Source organism: Melanerpes formicivorus, unplaced genomic scaffold (assembly GCF_026170545.1).
Source record: "Melanerpes formicivorus ecotype bairdi unplaced genomic scaffold, bMelFor1.0.p_v2 SCAF_10, whole genome shotgun sequence".
Taxonomy (NCBI): Eukaryota; Metazoa; Chordata; class Aves; order Piciformes; family Picidae; genus Melanerpes; species Melanerpes formicivorus.
Genome location: NW_027142362.1, coordinates 20,117,688 through 20,138,445, shown reverse-complemented (window position 1 = coordinate 20,138,445; position 20,758 = coordinate 20,117,688). Strand labels below are relative to the sequence as shown.

At 38.4% G+C, this 20,758-nt stretch overlaps 1 protein-coding gene across 2 annotated transcripts; it reads right to left on the bottom strand.

The window, feature by feature from the left end:
* Positions 1–789: 789 nt before the first annotated feature.
* CHRNA5 (cholinergic receptor nicotinic alpha 5 subunit) lies at positions 790–15,608 on the bottom strand. 2 transcript variants are annotated; one of them, XM_068144113.1, is made up of 6 exons: positions 15,427–15,608; positions 9,565–9,716; positions 8,689–8,733; positions 6,539–6,648; positions 4,757–5,588; positions 790–3,008 (listed from the first exon to the last, which is right to left on the bottom strand). In XM_068144113.1, exons 1-6 carry the CDS (start codon positions 15,545–15,547, stop codon positions 2,847–2,849), a joined length of 1,422 nt encoding a protein of 473 aa, XP_068000214.1. In that variant the 5' UTR covers positions 15,548–15,608; the 3' UTR covers positions 790–2,846. The 2 variants fall into 2 exon arrangements, with proteins under 2 accessions (XP_068000214.1, XP_068000215.1); XM_068144114.1 differs by lacking the exon at positions 15,427–15,608 and adding an exon at positions 10,324–10,955.
* Positions 15,609–20,758: the final 5,150 nt, after the last annotated feature.

Here is a 20,758-nt window from a genome sequence, read left to right as displayed (position 1 = left end):
ATTGAACTATACAGGAATGGTTTAAGAAGGGGTTGATAAAGAAACTGAGAATTATATGAATATTGAGAAAGTCAAGACAGGTTGGCTACTAACTTTGGGCTACTAGATTTGCTTCCATGAGTCCAGCATCAGGTCTCTTCAGACCACAACAGGCAGGGAAGAAGTTCATACTGAGTTCTACGAATGCCTTTTAAGGACCCAATTGTTTAGGAAGCATAAATACCAAATTGTTAGAATGCAGACATTGCCACTGGCGTGAAAACTAACTCAGATCATGGGAGGAAAGGACTACGGGCAAGTTTATTACAAGAGGAGAACAAACAGGTAAAGTAATAGATGATGTTAAGGAAACAGTCAAAATTTAAACTCTGTGCATCCCTGTACTTCCATGTATGAGAAGAGTGTCAGAAAAAACAAGCTATTCAAACCTAACAATGTTTAAAACTGCCCTCAAGTGAAACACACTAAGATGCAGTCTCCACGTTATGAGAAGGATCAAAAAACTTTGATAGGAAAGTTTGGATACAGAAGCATTCTGCTATTGCAAAGTGTTTTATGACAAAGGAAGGCACGTAGATACAAAATAGTCCTGTAAAGTATGCTAAAATTGCTGCTTGGGCTTGCAAGAGCATGAATAACGCAACAAAATAATGTCATAAGAAAATATTTTGTAAAAATATGAACTGTTCTCTCTGTATGACTCTGGAATTGGTTCTGTGTTTTGGTTTTGTTGTTTGGTTTTTTTTAATACAGTGTGTCAAGTGATATAACATGAAAATAAAGAGAATCAAGCTGATGAAAAGTATCTTTTTGTTTTTATTATTATTTTGACCAAGTGACATAAACCTATATAAGGTAGCATTGGCTACAGTTCAATGCATTCAGAAACAAGTTACATAAGTAGAGGCCCATGCTTCCAAGTTTCAGACAAATGAGATAAGGAAGAGAGATCAATGATTCTAGTGTCAGCTATCTTATCTGTATTTACCAGGATCAGGATGTAGAAGTGACTAGAAGAAACTCATGCATTTGCAACACTTGTGAGTTACTAGTGTGAAGACAGATGTTCCATTGGCCAATGTGCTGCCAATCACCTTGTGATAAAGTTGGGCAGTCTACAGACATCATGTGATAATAAGAAAGAGATGAGGCGGGGACTTAATAATATATATAACCAAGATAAACTTCAGTGATCAAACCCCAAGGAGGACTATATAAAATTAAATTTTGCATTTGATGAGGAAATAAGATATCTAAAGTATTTCTGCAATTTCCACACGAAGTCAACAATAGTAATACTGAAAAGGCAAAAATTATTATATTAATGGATTAAATCAGATCATGTTTGCAAATTAACCCTTAAAATTAATTATGATGGGACTGGAAGAAATACAGGTATCTACTGCCAGATAGTAATAAAAAGAAAACAAAGGGAGGCTTGCCTGGCGTCATTGCCCCACCTGCAAGCCTTAAAAAGTTACATAAACCCAAGAATGTCCTACAAGTGAAAATAACTTTAAATAAATATTCAATGATATCTAATTTATGCCCTAAGCAATCAGTATTATAATTGGTACTGCTATTCTGAAGGAGAGATAGGGACATGTATCTATTTTCCAAATTCATAATCACTACATTATCAAAGTCACTACAATCTATGTAAAACTTCTCAAACGTGTTATTATTAAAGCAGTAATTTGAGCAAGGCTTGTTCTAGCTTGGCATTGGTTTATTAGCCTGGTATGATGCAACTGTATTTCAACACACACTGACTAAATTTTGGTTTAAGAAAACTTCTGGTTTAGAGTCTTCTAGAAACATTTAGGAAAGGTGGCATGGGAATGAAAGTGAAAGAATTCAGAACCAGTATTTCTAGAGTATTTTAATGCGACAATTTAAAAACTGTAAGTTAGTTTTCAGTACTCTCAGGGGGAAAAAAGTATGGAAAGCTGTAAGTCTTCACAGCCTAAGAGTTACATATAGTTCTATAAGTAGGAGAATCTCTTAGAGGTAGTTTCTACCTGTGCTTAAAAACTTAATTCTGAGAAACACGCAAAGGCAGGAAATGATTAACGTGTTTGCCACTAGCAGTATGTATCAAATCCTTCATCAAGAATAAAGAAATCTAAATGTTGGTCCATTAGAATATTTGTGCAACTTGGGAACTCATTTAATTTGTCTTTACCTTTCTCTCCCTAGATGAGAGAGAGATCAATATTTGTGCAGCCTGTGGCATTTTAAGCCTTACTGCATTAAATGTTCACATCAGTATGATAACATTAGAAAGAGTTTAAATTTAGCAGCAAATTCCACTGAAAATTTATGAAGACAAAATGCAACCAAACTATTTTTTACTATTTTACTATTTTATATTTATTCCATAGAAACTTTACATTTTCACAACACATTTGGAGAGCTGATAAAAATTCTCCTTTGCATACTATAGTAAATTGAAACAAGCAGCTCTGCTGTGTAAATATCTGCCAATATTTAATGCTCAATTAACAACTTATATAGTAATTCATATTCGGACAATGGTGATCACTGTCTAAAAAATTTTCTATCCTATTTCACAGTAGGTGTCACTGCATGCTTTTTGACACATCACACATGCAAGTGCTTAGAAGGTCCTTTTAATTCTGACCTAATGTAGAAATAGCTTAGTAGACTGACAATAAGCAAACTGACTTTTGCATCTCCTAGGGATGCCATGCTCTAATATAAATTTCTGGGTTTGGATATTTTTGTTCTTTATCAGAAACATGCCTGCAAAGAACGCGCATGGAAACAGAGCTACCGCACAACTCTCCAGAGCTATATTAGCGGAAGACAGACCCAAAACTACTTTATGCATTTGTACTGCCTATATGCGTAGGTACTATTATACTTGCCCATTTATGAATAACAGGAATAAATAACAGAAGTGATCCAATTACTGAAACCAGAAGAAAAGCCCATAAGAACATTCGATCAAGCACCTGAGCAATAAATTTCCAGTCTTCAACCACCTAGAAAACAAAGAGCATAAGACTTAGTATCTGTGAGAACAGAACACACTTCAAAACCCTGCAATTCTTAATCACTTTACAGTAAGCTTTCTTCCCAAATCAGGCATAATTGATTATCCCCTTCAGTACCTTTTTATAACTACAGTATGAGCTGGAAGAGCAACAAACATCCCTCTTTGAAGACTGGAAAGCTATACAGACAAATACTAGAATGCAATGCAGAAAGAGACCCTGACAAGCACTAAATATCCTCAGCAACAGAAAGATTAAATCAGTATGCAATTTTCTAACAGACTGCAGGATTTAGGATTCATGCCACAGCCTCATCATAAAGCATAAGACAAAGAAACAAAACCAAAACACCACTCAAACCAAACTTAAAATAAAAAATACCACCATCCAAAATTAAACACACACAAACAAACCAGCCACGATGTGACAAACTCACAGTATTTTCAGGACTATTTTTGGGCTTGATGGAATTATTAATATCTATACATAGTTTTGCAAATATAGCAGATATAATTGTGGAAGCAAATTAAAACCTTGCCAAATAACTGTCTTTGATTTCAGCTGGAGCTATCCATCACTCCCAAGCCTACTGCTTCCTAAGAGGTAAGGGTATAACAGCACTAGTGGTGTTTTTATTAACAGCTTCTGCAATTAAAGCTCACATTCTCTGGAGCCCAAATAAGAAGATAAAGTGAATCCCCAGTCAGCTGTATATTAATTTCTGAGGTCTGGAGACACACCAATATTAAATCTGAAAACCAAATACTTACCACATCTCTTGTCACTCAAATGGAGTAAGATCAGTAAGAGAAAGAGCCAACCCTTAATTTACAGGAAATTATGTATTTAATAGAAAACTATTCTGGTTTTGTTGTTTATACAACGTAGAGGTATTGGATGCTCTTTTAAAACCACAGTAGCTACATTTATTTAAAATGTAGGCTGGATTCTTTGTGATAATATCAGAACTGAGTCCTGAGAAAGCACATTAGCTTACTCCCAGGCTAGTACAGAAGAACATGCTCTTAATAAGCAGCAGCTTCTGAAGACAGTAATTTCTGTATATATTGAAAGAATCTCAGGCCTTGCCGTCACAAAAGATAGCAGTATCATGAGACCACATAACAAGCGTCTGTATTTCTACACTAGTCTGAAAATAGCATTTAAGTCCCTGATGTACAAATGCTGCTAGTTTAAAAAGCGCAAAAGGAAAAGAGATTCAGAATGCCCTTATCTAAATTGTGTAAACATACATTAAGGATAGTTCAGAGTGCGAATACACAGACTGAAGAAAAGCATTTGATATAAACTTAGAGACAAGTAATAATAAAGGTAGAAGAAAACTCAAGAAGTCATCTATTTGGTCTTCGGTCTTAGCACAAAATGACCAGCATACAACTATACAACTTGTATTTAGATTCATGTAAGTTAGGGCATTAGAAGCTGTTTTTATTTGGAATTGAAAGCTGCAAAATGACTCATTAATAACATGAAATTACTTCTAGAAGAAACCAAATGAACTTAAAGAACCCAACTACTGCGTTGGATCAGCTGAGTACCTGTAACAATTCTCAGTATTGTACCATGCACAAAATTTGTTCCAGTGGAAATAATTGGAGGCTTCCAGAGAAGATGGAAATTCCATAGCATGCATTTAATTTGCAACTGCCAAGTAAACCATCACTTCTTTTTCTTATTTTCAGCTTCACAAAAAGTGTAACATAAAAAACACCAACCTCACGAACTTCATTCTCCTTCATAACATGTCTTGTAATATATCGAATAGAATCCAGAGCTGCTTCCAAGGTGTTCCTAGATGATTCTGATCCATTCATATTTGCCGTTTCCTCCTTCTGAGCAAAGTATCTATCTACATGACTTCTCATGCAAAGCAGCTTGGGAAGTTTGTGAAGAAATATCTTGCGAACCCAAGGTGCCATAGCATTGTGTGTAGACGAAGAGCGATGATGGATATTGATAGCAAAGACAGTTATTACAATGGACAATGTCACAAATATCATAGTGAACACCAAGTACTCTCCTATAAGTGGGATAACTTTAGAAGAGGATGGAATAATCTCTTCTATAACAAGAAGAAAAACAGTCAAAGACACCAGTACTGAAGTGCAAAGTGATATTTTTTCACCTTCATTTGAAGGAAGATAGAAGACAAGGACAGTTAGAAATGAAAGCCCAATGCAAGGAATAATGAGAAACAAGGTGTAAAAAAGTGGCAAACGTCTAATTATAAATGAATATGTAACAAAAGGATACCAGCAGCAGCCATCAGTCCTGTTTCCTTTGCTTCCTGTTGCAGTCACTATCTCCCATTCGCCATTATCAAAAAAGTCTCTTTTGTCAACATCATAGTCTTCAAGAATTAAATCAACCTGTGAACCATCATAAGTCCAGGAACCAAATTTCATAGAGCAGTTTTGGAGGTCAAAGGGGAAAAAGGTTACATCAATAGTACAAGAACTTTTGTAGTTTGCTGGTGGAGTCCAAGCAATGGTGCCATCATATTTTACCACAGTTTTTGTAGACGTTCCCTCAAAACGTCCATCTGCACTGCATGAAAAGAGATATATGCATGCAGTTACAAGGGGAGGTTGTTTTAAAGCAAGTTTTGTTGGTGTCATCATCTCAGCTCTTTATCCTTACTTCTCCTTCACAACCAAAATTCTGTATGGCGTTCATAGACAATCTTCTAATTTTGTTTTAAAATCTGAAAATTACACAGGTAAAAACAGCTTTGGAAGGGTAAAGAATGTTTCCAAGGCATTAAAAGATATGTGCAACTTTTTGTGGTCCCAGTGTCTTCTCAAATGATTGTAAGAGCATGAACAAGCTCTGTTTTTTCTATTGGTAATATAACATAAATACTTTGCAATGTGGCCAAATCATAATTACTGAAGAAAAAAAATAGAATAAATTATGAAACAGGTAAAATAATACCTGTGTGCCATCTTCAACCTTTTATTTATAATCATTGCAACAGTCTTTTTTCCCTGACTTAAATCAGGAAATGTAAAAGCATTGTATATGTACCTGACTTGAGCAGAAAAGTTAATTCAAAAGTCATTACTTCTGAGATCTGTTAATTCTATAAAAAAGCCAAAACAATTCCAAACCAAGCCCAAAACCAGTGAAACTCCCCTTCATTTTAAATCCATGATGAATATCACTTACGACGGCATGGATTAGTTGTTTCCTTCCCATCACTCTACACTATTATTTGGTACCCAGCACTATTTTCCAATGTAAAAACAAAGCAAAAGGTTTACATAGAGAAAGGGAAATAAACTTTTTAAACAAACTAGAAATTCCATACAGAGCCAAAGCAAAACATCTAAGCAATTGACACAGCAACAAAATCCATCTGAACTCAGACAAAGTTTTCCATACATTCTTAGCACTACTAAATGTACTCACATATCTATAGAAGGAGTCTTCTAGAGGCAGCTTGGATATTAAAGTTAGAAACTAAGTACACTTACACTAAATGATTAAAATCTTACTTGTCATATAGCACGATATCTGGAATCCAAATAGAATCTGAAGGGACACGAATAGACGTTATTCCAGCATAGTCTTCAGGATTCCACCTTAATTTCACATCTACCCATTCCTGTGGATATCCGAGATGCAAAAATCACTATTATCGTGAAGCTGATTTAAGCAGGGCAAGACTGAATGAAAATAAATTAAAAGACAATTTTTTTAACTATTTACAATCATCAAGCCAGCCTCTAAAATTTTCATACAATGCTGAATTTACCTCATCCAGTATTAGTTTTCTGTTATAAGCATCACTTGACAGTATTTCTGTACAGAAACTAAGGTATTAAAATCCTTCATCAAAGCATGTATACATCAATAAGAACAGACAACTAAATTTGATAAAAGCTTGCTCTGAATGACTATCAATGACTCTGGAATCTGATCAGAAACAAGTAAAACATTTTCATCACCTAAAAAGTACAAATCTCATAAGACAGTTGCTCCGGTTTCTATCAGCAGCACTAAAATAGCACCATTGCAGGCAAAGTAGCACTTTGGTAATTTTATACTTCTGTATACAAAAGCTCAAAAAGAAAACTCGAGTTTAGAGTAAACTTTTTATTTTAGAATAAAGCAGGTTGGAAGAGACCTTCAAGATCATCGCGTCCAACCCATCAACCAATCCAACCCACCCAAACAGCTAACCCATGGCACCAAGTACCCCATCAAGTCTCCTCCTGAACACCTCCAATGACAGTGACTCCACCACCTCCCTGGGCAGCCCATTCCAATGGGCAATCACTCTCTCTGTGTAGAACTTCTTCCTAATATCCAACCTGAACCTCCCCTGGCGCAGCCTGAGACTGTGTCCTCTTGTTCTGGTACTGGGTGCCTGGGAGAAGAGACCATCGTCCGCCTGTCTACAACCTCCCTTCAGGTAGTTGGAGAGAGCAATAAGGTCACCCCTGAGTCTCCTCTTCTCCAGGCTGAGCAACCCCAGCTCCCTCAGTCTTTCCTCATAGGGCTTGTGTTCCAAACCCCTCACCAACTTTGTTGCTCTTCTCTGGACTCGTTCCAGCAAGTCAACCTCCTTCCTAAACTGAGGGGCCCAGAACTGGACACAGTACTCGAGGTGTGGCCTAACCAGTGCAGTATACAGGGGCAGAATGACCTCCCTGCTCCTGCTGGCCACACTGTTCCTGATGCAGGCCAAGATGCCATTGGGCTTCTTGGCTGCCTGGGCACACTGCAGGCTCATGTTCAGCTTGCCATCGACCAGTACCCCCAGTTTCTAAGAATTCACCTTCACGTAGAATTTCAAATGCATGTCCAGGTCAGTTCTTAGTTTATTTGAACTGGTTCAATTGCAACAAGTTCTGCAGAAACTATTAAGAGGGCACAAAGTGTTCACATGGACAAATTGTCTCTCACACTTGCCAAGTAATCAATACTATGATGCTATGAAAATGTTCCTGAACAGAAAAAACTTTGCCTTAAATAACATTTACTTGGGGAGGCAGCAGCCCAAGGAAAAATAACTTACTTAGCCACCCAGTGTAATCAGAGTCTGCAAACAGTTTCCTAAGTTAAATCAAGAATTATCCACAAACAGCATTTCCCAAGTTAATGGTGCCCATTATGTTTAGCACTGGACTCTGATTAATATAAAGCTTGAGGCTTCTTCCTGCCCATTAAGTCTTAAAATAGGAAAAGTAGCTCTTTTCACCAAGCACATACAGCTTTGAAACAAATTCTTCAGTTGTCTGATAATCTGAAGCACCTTACAAAGGAAAGATCTTGCAATTGTCATACAGAAGACTACGCAAACCCATACTTTCCTTAACAGAGTTTTGTAAAGAAAACTTATGCAGTAGTAGTAGTAACTGTATGGCTGGACACATACATCTCAAATGGCCAAGCAATTCCATATCCAATTTATTTTAATTAGGTTGTTGGCTTTTTTTTTTAAATTTACCTTTCTTGTTTGGCTGATTTGGGTTTTTAAGAGCTTCAGAACAATTGATCCTTTAAAGCATTTGGAGGGAAATTTTAAAAGATATTATGTGACATAAACAGTCATACGACAACTAAGGTTTGTGGAATACACAATTTCTTCCAACTTGCACCTATGAAACCTCATAATTTTTCATCAATATTTTACACATACCTGTTTCAACCAGACATTTGTTGTCATCAATTGGTTTTTCTCATCCTATAAAAATAAAGCATGTTTTATGAAAACAAACAAAAAACCCTGCACAGTATATGCACAGTAATTAGCTGATTTAGTTCACAGCTGTAGTTTAAAATACAAAACACACTCTGCAAGCATCACAGCCACTGGTATGTTTAAATGAGAACTTTTTAAATGCATGATGGTATCCTGGGATCATTTAACTGTTAAGTTACATTCTTCCCCTCTATCTCTTTCCTCCTTTCCATTTTATTATTTGACTCTATTTTATACAGTTCTATGGTTTTTCTACAGAAACGAAGAGCCAACATGTGGAAGGAAAGCACCTCACAGCTATAAACAGTGAATTCAACATGAAAAAGAATATTCTGAAAATTATCAGGCTGATCTCTTTTACATCACAGGTAATTCCAAGAGATAATCTTCATTACTATGGAAGTGAATTCTTTGAAGACTTAAAAAGTATTTTGCTGCTTAACAGGGAAAAAAAACAGTATTTGCAAATGTTCCTGAATTTTACAGAAATTATATTTATTCAGTTTAAAAATAACTGAGTTTCTCACTGAATAAATAAATTAAGCACAATTTCAAGGGTTTAAGAATTTCACTCACCTTTCTTCTTTTTTTTCCTTTTTCTTGTAAACATCACTAAACACAGAGGTTATCTGACTTCTCTGCCTCTTTGCAATCTCCTCTTTATACCCACACCTAAATTGTTATTAAGCTATTAATATTTTCAGGTATAATCTGATGTATTTGAGGTTAAACATGCACAATTATTTAAAATGACACTGCAGTCCACAATTTTAATAATTAGGGGATAAAATTAAAGTCATTTACTATACCTACCACATCTACTAGTTGAGAGATTGCAAGGCCAAACTTTATTTTTATCGTGTCATTCAAGCGTTCCACTGGACGAACCCATTTTTGATAGCCTTCAAATAAATGTTTAAACAAACGATCTTCACTTTTAGCAATAAAAGAAGGTTCAGATACACCTAGATTAAAAAGCAATGTATTAGCATTGATTTAAATGAGCACTGTACATCCACATTCTGTTGTCCAAAGAGCTACAGCTATGTTTGTTTCTCATTCCCTTTTCTCTGCAAGCACAGCCAAAGTCTTACAAGAAGAATTTTATGAAGTGCAAAGCATATGATGTATAAATTTTGCAGTACTTGTAGAATATTTCTTTCTACTTACAACTCTATCCTCTACCTATTCTAATGTTATGTTGACTGGAAAGTACTTCTTGTTCATAGTTCTCAAGGAGTCATATCAATACCTGAAAACTGACTGATGGCCTGGAACAGCCAAAATCTTAGTCTGTCATACAAAGAAGTGGAAATAAACATCTTTGTCTCCCAAGAGAACAGAATACATGGCAGACCATTGAGGAAAAAAAGAAAAAAAACCAGTAAACCATACTGCAGATGCAGAAACATCGTGCAGAGAGAAGCCCAGAGTTTAAAAAAAATATATATATACACCCCATCAAGTCTCCTTCTGAACGCCTTCAATGACAGCAACTCCACCACCTCCCCGGGCAACCCATTCCATAGCGCAATCACTCTTTCTGTATAGAACTTCTTCCTAACATCCAACCTGAACCTCCCCTGGCGCAGCCTGAGACTGTGTCCTCTTGTTCTGGTGCCATGGGTTAGCTGTTTGGGTGGGTTGGATTGGTTGATGGGTTGGACACGATGATCTTGAAGGTCTCTTCCAACCTGGTTTGGTTTATTCTAATAAAGGTTTATTCTAATAAATATCCAAACATTGTCCTAAAGCACTTTATCAGGCAACCACTGTCCTTTATATTTGGGAATCCACAAAACCTGACATTTTTAACTAAAGCAGTCTCATGGGAATGTATTGTTAAAAACTCCAGTAATCAAAAAAAAACAAAACCAAAAACCCAAAACACCAGAGTTTGAAGTTTCTCCATTATGAGAATCCATGGAAAAAAAGGACAAACTTGAGGAAGATATGGAGAGAAGGGAGGAAAAAAGGCAAGATTAGCATCTAGATAAGTAACTTGAGTATGAAGATCTTCCAAAGGCAGTGTGAAAGACTTGAAGAAGGCCACAGCCTCAAAAGGCAGCACAAGCTACACATGTCAAATATCCTGAAAGGAACAGCTCCAAAAGGGTCTCCAATTCCTAGAGAAAAGTCAACCATGAGATGACAGACATATGCTCTAGAGATACTCACTGAGGAGGTTTAAACTGACTGAAATTACTGTCAGAAAAAAAACTATTATAGTCAGTTTAAGGGACAGAATAAACCAAAAAAAAATGTTCACAACCATCTCTTTCTAATGCAGATTTAAAATATTATACCATTACATAAAAGCATGGCATGACCTCTCTAGAAATGATGTGCTCACTAACAGCACCCATCTAAAAAAAGATAATTCAGAAACAGAAAAGCACTAGAGAATGTCATAAACAGATTAAAACCAGAGACAGTCATCTGTACAAGGAGAGATTTAAAAGATTAACATAATTTTGTTTGGAGAGGAGGTGAATTTAGTGGGCATAACAGAAGTAGATAAAGTAGTGAAGAATACATGCAGAAAAACACACTGATGGATTTAACCTTTCTCATAAAAGAAGGTCAAGGAAATAAAAACATTAGTTAAAGGCAGTAGAAACAATTTCTGTGTGAAGTTGACTGCTATCAGCATTCAGAGAATCAAATTATTAGGTACTGAACAGAACCAGAATTTTAGAATTGCCTGGGATGGCTAAATTGTCAGTTATGTCAGGTAGTACCAGTTCCCATTTCACCACAACTTGCAAAAATCTGCCTCAGAATTTGATCAACAGTTTGGTGGGTTGCATTTGTAGCAGAAACTTGACTAACACCATTTAACCCGCTAATTTAGATGGACCTAAGCTAGTTCTGTGTGACTGCAACCATGGCAGCCTAGACAACCAAGACAGGCAATGTTACGTTTTTAAGTTGCCTCTCCTTTACCAAAGGGTTGACACAACAGCAACAGCTTTCTGCTGTGCTGCAAAAGGCTGCACTTTATAGATCCTTTAGATAAAACACCCAGAGCAATGCAGAGCCCAGCCACAAGAGAATTCCCTGCCTTCTGCACTGCAGGTCTGGGACAGTCCAGTAGAACTATTATTAGGAACACTGGCTGGATTTTCTCTGGAATTATACAGTAGGAGTAAAAGCAGAGTGTGGCTTAAGGAATAGGTTCAAAACCAAGTCAGGATTCCTTTTAACCCCAGATCTTACGGTTAAGCTGCTGCTGAATGGTCCTCTAAATCAACACTAGTGTTGTTTCACTAGTGTTTGTTTCAAAATACAAATCTACCTATTTACAGCGTATTTCCCTCATTTGAAAACCTATTGTGGTTCTAGATGTATTATTCGTACATGCTCTATAATTTAACATCTTTACATTTCAAGATTGTTGGCATGTGGCTTGTGTAACAGCAACGAATGGGTGAACTTATTGTACGTACCTTCAGGTGAGTACTTGAAAATATACAGGACAGAGTTCCTGCCAAAAAGGATCCAGTGACATATCTTACATACATACAGCTATTAGTATTTATTTTTACTGACACCTTAGGTTCAGTGTACCCTCATTAGTCAAGGAATTTTTCTTACTTATAACTCTACACAGATTTGCCAAGTACTGCTTTTTACAAACATCCAGAAGAATGCTTCCTGAAGACAACTTATTTTTTCTGTTTCTGTGTTCCTATTTCCTGAATTATGAATGGTTTGTGTATATTTCAGCCTAATATTCCATAAATGCTTGATTTTCATATTAGCATTAATTACATTTCCCTTTTGCAGTTACAACTCTCAGCTGAATTTTGGATACAATTTGACAATGACGGTGCAGCTGTGTATTCTCTCTCCATTAAGTGACCTTGAAGCAATGCAGAGGCAAAGTTGCACTTTCACCATTTCTGAGTTCCTGTAAGATGACCTCCTGCACAGCAATACAGCATCTGCAGGGTACACGCTGTTTCCAGACTAAGCTTCTCTTAAAACACAGCATCTCCTCTGCTATGCCAATCTGGAATGTGTTCCTTGATCACTTTTACATGCTTAGGGAATTGTTTTCAAACATCTAAACACGGACCTACTCACTGGTTTCTTAAGATGACCATACTTACAGCTTTTCACATTTCTCATTTATTCTATTTATTAATAAGCTAGGGTATACTGGTCCTCAAAAGGCAGCTTGCATGAAAGAGAGATGGAGATGGGGACAGTATTTTAAGAGTCAGCAAACTACCCCTATCTTTCTGTATTTTATTTAACAGGGCCACTTGACACAGACTACACTCTTTTCCACGTGTCTGTATGCTTTTAAGATTGTAATAGAGGGTGCAATCCTTAGTTACTTATTGCAATTAGTGCTAATAAAAAAATGGAAGAACTAGTGGGAAGCAGAAAAATGATAAGAGGAAAAGAGATGTGGCTTAAGGCAACAGAGTGGATATGCTTGCTGGAGAAGAGAAAGAGGGTAAGACCTATAGCTACCAAGATTAGAAAACAACTAGCCTGAGGTACAAATCTCATACTAAATTAGATGGTGAAACACTCACCCCTGCAACTAGCTAACTGTTCTAAGAAAAAAATTAAAAGACCTGTAGTCTTTGAAGGGCAATTTTAAGCATCCCTGCATTTATGGAGCTTTATTTTTGTCGAGGTCAGGCAACTTCTGTAGTCTAAATCAAAGGCAGCTCTCTATACTATTCAGTGATAAATCCCCATGACAATGTTTACTTTGTAATTTACATCTGAAACTCTGCTCACTCCAGCTCAGTGTGATTCCATGTTTGGGGGCAGGGGGGATTAAAAAAAAAAAATCCCAAATCACATGAAAAAATGCTGGATGGCCAAAACTTGACCTGCCAAAAGGAGAAATACTTATGCACAAACCAGACTAATGATTCATTTTTTCAAAACTCTGAAGTACTCAGAGTACACTTTCCACAGCAGACATGTAAATTAAACACCTGACCTCAGACACAAAATTCAGTTCTACCATTTCCTCCCTGAACATTTAACAGCAGCTTAATATGATTTTGCAGCAGTATTCTTTTTATAAGGATTACCAGTGAAACACGGGATTGCAGGTAACACTGGTCCTTATACTTCAAACAGGGCAGTTCAAAGCATTGTCTAGTTGATATAATTGAGTGTTAATGATTTCAGGTTTTCTTTTGATCCCTCCTTGGTTCTTTTTCAAAAGGGGTCCACAGAAGAATAGAAAGGGTCACTTTTAAGAAACCTAATGTTAAGATGTAGATTCAGAAGCAACATCTAGCACTAATGCAGCCTTATCATGGAATCACGATCATATACTACCATAATAAAGCAAAAACATTACTGAGAAAAGTAATCATGGTAAAATATCCATACTTGGTAGTTAACATTAAGTTCCTTAACAGCATGTTATTGCAACATACAGACTTTTATTCACAAACCTAACTACTATAAATAACTAACAGTTTGCCTACAAACCAGGAAGGTGAATAAATACATCCAGTGCACTTGTCTTGGTACACTAGTGTAGTTATTCAGATGATATTGTGGTTACTTTTTCAAACGATTTAACATAATTTATAACAAAGGAAGCTCACTGAAGTCTAGAAAGTGCAATGGCAACTGTTCAAAACTTGCCACACGAATTGTTCAGTCATCACTTGAGAGAGGAAAAAAAAATGTCCATCTATCTTACAAAGCAGCTTACACTGCCATGTTTTTCTTCAAGGATTCAGTCAACATTAAGCATTTTTAAAACATCACAGTCATCTTTACTAGACTGTCTGTAAGTCAAAGTGGAATTACTAACTAGCTTCAGCTTTTTACAGTCTTCAACTCTGAAAGTTACACCCTGATGAAATTGAGACCCACTCTTTTGAAGTCAAAGAAATAAAGCATGATCAATCTAAGAATAATTTTCCTCTAAGTTCGTAAGAGTTTCTACACATGCGACAGTGTAACCATCACAATCTATTCTGTAAATTCACCTCCATACCATATGCAAAGAACATGTACCACAAACCTACAACTGTAGCTCATCTAAGTAAACAGCACAAAACCTGAGAATTAAGATGCTTCAGATCTTCAGAGCGTGCGTTACACGTTAATTTAAATAACCTAAAACCAGTGTAATTAAATGCCCAGTAGTCAGGACTGGTATGCACCATAAAAGCCGTAGTTTGGCGAAGGCGTTTTCCCCTCTTCTGTGCAAGGGACAGCCCTGGTAAGTCAGTGACCAGGATCTCTACAGGTCACGTTCTCGTTCTCATAGGCTAGCAGAAGTCCCGCAGTCCCTACCTCAGCACCATTAGAACCTCTCTTTGCCTCCAAACCAGCCTTGTCTTGGTCTCCTCTTGGTAAAAGTTGACGGGGTGGAAGTCGCCGTGCGGTGCGTGGCCGCCCCAGCCACACACGCAAAACCCGCCTCATTTTTCCACACGACCCTGGCTCACCTCCTGCTTGCGCTCCCGCCACTCCCAGATGCCGGCCTGAGGGCCGGAGCAGGCAGGGCAGGGAGTCAGCGGCGGCCCGGCAGACGCCCAGACTCCGGCACAACCTCCCCTTCTCCCCACACACAACGGCGGGCTACACGAAAGCCTAAGCTCCCAAGGACTCGTAGCTTGCCGTTGACCGAGCTCTCCCGTCCTTCTGGCCCTCACCGGGCCACTCGAATAGCCTTACCTGCGTAAGGGGCGCGGACGGCGGGGCCGGCTCCGGGTTTGCCAAGAAAAGGCGCGAAGAAGCAGGTGAGGAGGAGCAGAAGGCGGCCGCCGCAGCGCAGCCACAATCCGAGCACGGCCATGGTCAGGGTACGGCCCCCTCTGCCTCAGAGCCCCGCGGCGCGGACGGGGCGCAGCGGCGGGGCGCCGGTGATGCCGGGCGGCGCTGGCCACGCCCCGCCGGGAGCCCGGGAAGGGTGCGGGGTGGGGGGAGCGCAGCTCGTGTGGGGACCGTTACAGCGGCTGGCGCGTTGCGGGGGGCGGCGGCGCGAGCGTCAGCAGCAAGACATCGTCCTGGGCCGTCTTCCCGGAGCTGGCCCAGAAGTACCAGCTCGTAGCCCCGCGCTGTGAGTGAGTCCGCGTGGGGCTGCGGGGTTAGGCTGTGCGCCTCCGGGCCCCGCATCGGTAGGGTGACAAACAGCGCCTGCCCCTCGGGCTGAGGGGAAGCACGGCGTGAGAGAGGCGAGTGCCGTGAGATGAAGTCTGCTCGCAGGTACCTCGGCGACAGAGCGGTAGTAGACCCCTTAAGCACCGTCCCGTCTCTTCCACAGCCAGCAACTATGCTCCCCCTTGGGCGCAGCAGGTGCTGCTGAGGGAGGCGGGAGCTGAGCCGCGGCTCCTGCCTCCGAGCGACCGGCCGCGCCTCCCTAAAGCGCGGCTGTAGCCGCCAAAGCGTAAATAGTACTAACGGTAACTCCACCTGGAGCAGCAGCTGCTTCCCTTAGGCCCGGTCGGGGGAGGGAAGAAGTGTGTTGTCTAGCAAAAAGAAAAATATTCAAAGTGATTTTTAAACTTCCATTTGAAACATTCAGGAGTGTGGTGGGGGGCTGTGGTTTTTTAACTTTCTAAATGAGAATGTTTGGGATATTTCAATGAAAAATAAATTGACAGCAGTTAGTAAGAACCAGAATCTTTCCATTATTACAATAGATAGATAACATGTCATGAATCCTCTGAACAACAACAACAAAATTGTCACTGCTTTTTTCCTGTACCAGATACAGAAAAAGCTGTTACAAAAGACAGCTTTTAAAGCAACAACAAATACAGCGATTTTCCCTAGATCTTAATGGAACTCTACAGCAGGCACATTGCCACAGAAAACAAGCAGCTGGCATTAATGCATTTTTTATGTGTAAGCTACTGTTTAAGATTTCATTCTTTTCAGAGAGAGCAGGTTTGGAAAGAAGGGCTAAATGGTTTTACAGGGCATTTAGCAGGTGCTGTTTGGAAAGAGATAGACAGCAGATATAATTTTAGCAACTTTGTACCTTCCTAAAACAAGAACCACCCAAAGTAGTTGATTTCAGTAGGCATTTTTTCTATCAAGAGGTCATTTTACAGGGATATAGTTCATCTATTGGCTTAAATCATGAATCTCTTCCACAACCAAACGAGATTACTTAAGCACCCTATTTATTTCTTAATTTTTAAACCAATGTTTTTTTCTACTATCTTATCCTGCAGCCATGTTTATGTTGTGCATGTCTGTGCAAGGTATAATGCAGCCTGCAAAAGCCATCTGACAAAAGGCTGCTTACACAGTAGTTTCTCCTAGCACTCTTCTAGTGACATGCTATATTGATCTGAATGCTCTGCAGTAAATATGGGCATGTTATACACAGAGAATCCATTTGTATACTGCATGTCCTCCACAGTCATCATGTATATGAGCTAAAGGATGCATTGTGACTCTTATTTTGAAATGCTCGGTGTGCATGCAGTGCCAATCCAAGATTTTAAAGTAAATAAAAATACGTTTCACCCAAATATGTGACACAACCTCCTCTTTTTTTTTATTCTTTTGTGAGACATTGGAGTACTGATGGTTTCTGAGTGCTCCAAAAATTACCAGGCAATGTTCCTACTGAAATTGTAAATCTCTCCTTTTTTTGCTGACAGCTGGTCCACCGCTGCACTGCACCTGGTGTTCCCCACATCAGGCTATCACACAAAATCTGTGTCTGTTAGCTGCACATGTGCATTGCAGTAAGAGCATTTTAGAGCACCGATGTCTAGTTAACAGTCATAGATCACTTGAATCTAGAGGACGTAGCAAACTGGTTTCATTACATAACTATGAATTTATTTGCAGCTGGGTCCTAGCTAGGCAAAACAGATGCTTGTAAGATATAAAAGGATTGAACTGCCTAGGTTACATGTCCAACGTTTTGCTAAATACTTGATGTAGCATCATCTGGCACACGTTAATTATGTTTCATTATCACTGCTTAGAAAATAGTAGTTATAAATAACACCCTATTTCTTCCTGCCACGTTGGACCTGGAGCAAAACATTAACAACAACAGCAGCATACTAAGTTTAATATTCATCATTAAGGGAAAACCTAAGCAATTACACATTGTCTGCTATCTTTCAAGGAGTCCTTCTCAGCAGAGGTTGATAGCTGCAGGTCCCCACTAAAGTATATTCTGAGAATCTTGAATTAATTGGCTGATAGCAGCTTTTACTGTGATCTGAAGGATACTTTAACTGGAAAAGCCTAATGCCAAATTAATCACAGATAAAAATAGCAAGCTGCTCAAGTTCTCTTTGAAAAAAATCACAAACATTTAAAATAACTTTTTTTGTGAAGCTGAATTTTCTCCAGATTAAAGCCATGATCTATATAACCAGCCAAGGATACTCTTACATCAAAATATTTCAATGGGTTTTCATTTTGCAGTAGAATTATCTGCAATTAAAACTTGAAGACAACTTCTACAGAAAAACTGTAATGGAAAATATTCTTAAAGAAAATGAAAGACATGTAAGAAAGACCTAAAATCTTATCTAGTCTGAAGCTACATCATTTCTGTCATGTGTGAAGTACAAGAGTGCATTAACTTCCTGGACTTGGATGTCTTAGGATGGATGAGTTAGCTATGCTGTTACTTATGTATTACATCAAGTCCTGTAGCCTCTAAAACCATTGATTTGAACACCTTGAAATCATTAGTATATTTTTTCTCACAACACAGTGGAGAAGTATTGCCCCTAAAGATTATGAAGAGAAAGAATAAATAATTACCTGGGGAATCCATAACAAAGCAGAAGTCAAATCCAACTTTAGAAGTCCTTTGCCCATCATCTTCATTTAGGTGCTTTTATAACTCTGACAAGCAAAAATATTTACATGAATACCTAAAGGAATCTTCTGTGTTCTGGTGCACAAGCAAGTCACATACAAAGCAGTCTCAGAAGTTAATTTGACTTCATTTGGATAGAATTACAGTCCTCCAGATAACAAGCTAGCTTCTTTTTTCCTTTTTAACCACTGACAGATGCAAGAGACAGCACAGGTATTACTGGAGAGGCTTAAATTACTTAAAGCACACCATAATTAATTAGGACTATCTTTTTGTGAATACTTGCCTCAACAAGTTCTATCATGCACTCAAGTGAGAGATAAAATGGAGTACAGATCAGAAAGTTATGTAAATCATTCCAACTTGATTATTACAGTATCTGAAAAGTTCTCTTCTACCACCACAGCATTTATGAAAAAAAAAAGTTCTCTACTAATACTTCTGTACTAGCACACTAAAATTGCCTTGCATGGTTTACATATATTGATGAACCCAGTCTCAGATGCTCTAATGGTTTCCTACAATGCATTACTAGAGTCTACCATGTTTTGTGTCAAGTGATCTTTGAGAAAGTAGGAAAAAATCAAATCATTTTGGCTTTAGGGCATATTCCAAGTGCTTGTGCAACCATCATCAGTAACCTAGAGATCTGCAAAAGATGCTGATAGATTACATTCACAGTATCAAGAAATAAGGGTGAGCACTAAATTTTCTGCATAAAAATGGAGCACAACTGTTTGTAATGGAAATTAAGTCTTATACATTGCATGTTCTCGGTGATGCTTCAGGATTTGTTCCATGAGATATCATTCCTGTTAGCCTTTGGGAGATCTACTGTTCCACAAGGTGCAAATAAACCCAGTCTGCTTTTTATCAGTTATAAAATTTGAATACTACCTAAGTGCTAAGTTCAGTACAACACACTAAACCTTACACTGAGACTTAGAAGATAAACAAGCAGGTCCTGCATTCTGCACAAGACTGAAGCTATCCATGCTGTGCTCTGGACAGAGGCTGAGAGAGTAAATGAAATACGTGTGCTGCATGTTGTGCACATAACTCCAGGCAGATTCCTTCCCTCAGTGCTCAACAGCAAGTCCTGCAACAATGATCTCCAAAATGGGATTTATGGACACTAATTTCTGGCCATGCTGACAAAGCACATTTTATCAGTCAGAAATGTCTGGGATAGATTAAAAATAATTTATCACTGCATGGATTCACCCCATTTCTTTAAGTGCTCATATGAAATCCTGCAAGAGCCAGATACCTTTTGGGGGGGGAGGGGGCAGGAACAAAACACCAAGACACAACACAACCCAAACCCATCCAAAAAAAACCCAAACACAAACCCAGCTAACTACAAGGTAGAAAGGTAGCTACCACCCAGGGCTGGCACAAAGGGGCTGGTCATCCATGTCACAGTTCTCATTTAAGCATGTCACTCAAATGATCAATTTGATTTTGATCACTGAAAAGATGTAAAATAATTTTCAATAGCTTGACTCCATCTCCTCTGTTATAAACTCCAGATAATTCTTTTTCTTCAAAACTAGAAGTTGTTTTCGGCAATCTGAAAGCCATAGTTTTGCATTCAGTAGACCCCCATCAGAACACTGCTGTCATTTCTAATTCACACACAAATCCTGTGATTTCTCAAGTGGTTAACTGTGTACTTTTCTAGATTGGTGCCCATCAGGGAGGGACCCAAATCCTCTGGTAAGATATCATCAGTAACATTAAACATAAAACATGTGAGATGAGATCCCTTTTAAGATAAAAAGTACAGTAACATGGCTTAAAATCATGCACTACATTATTTACTTATTGACAAGATGGCTTCAGATTTTCATGTAGCCTTTGTGAAATATCTCCCTCTAGATTGTGTGAATGTAGGTAGTGTTCTACGAGTGATTTCCTAGAAAACAGAAGCACTAGTGATAAAAGGAACACATTTACTACAGGGCACGTTTAAAGCACTACTGCTTGCAAGACCACACCTGTTGTGGAACAAAACAGGCCAAAAATAAAACTTGCAATGCCAGCACACTTTAATTTGATGTTTGTGCAATTATTTTTTGAACTCAGGAGCCCTTTTCACTACTTTAAAACTCACATATACACAAAGTCTAGCAATTCTAACACCCTCATTTGTCCTTTACCGCCTAGCATACACCTTGTTTTAATAGTTTAAACCAATGAAAT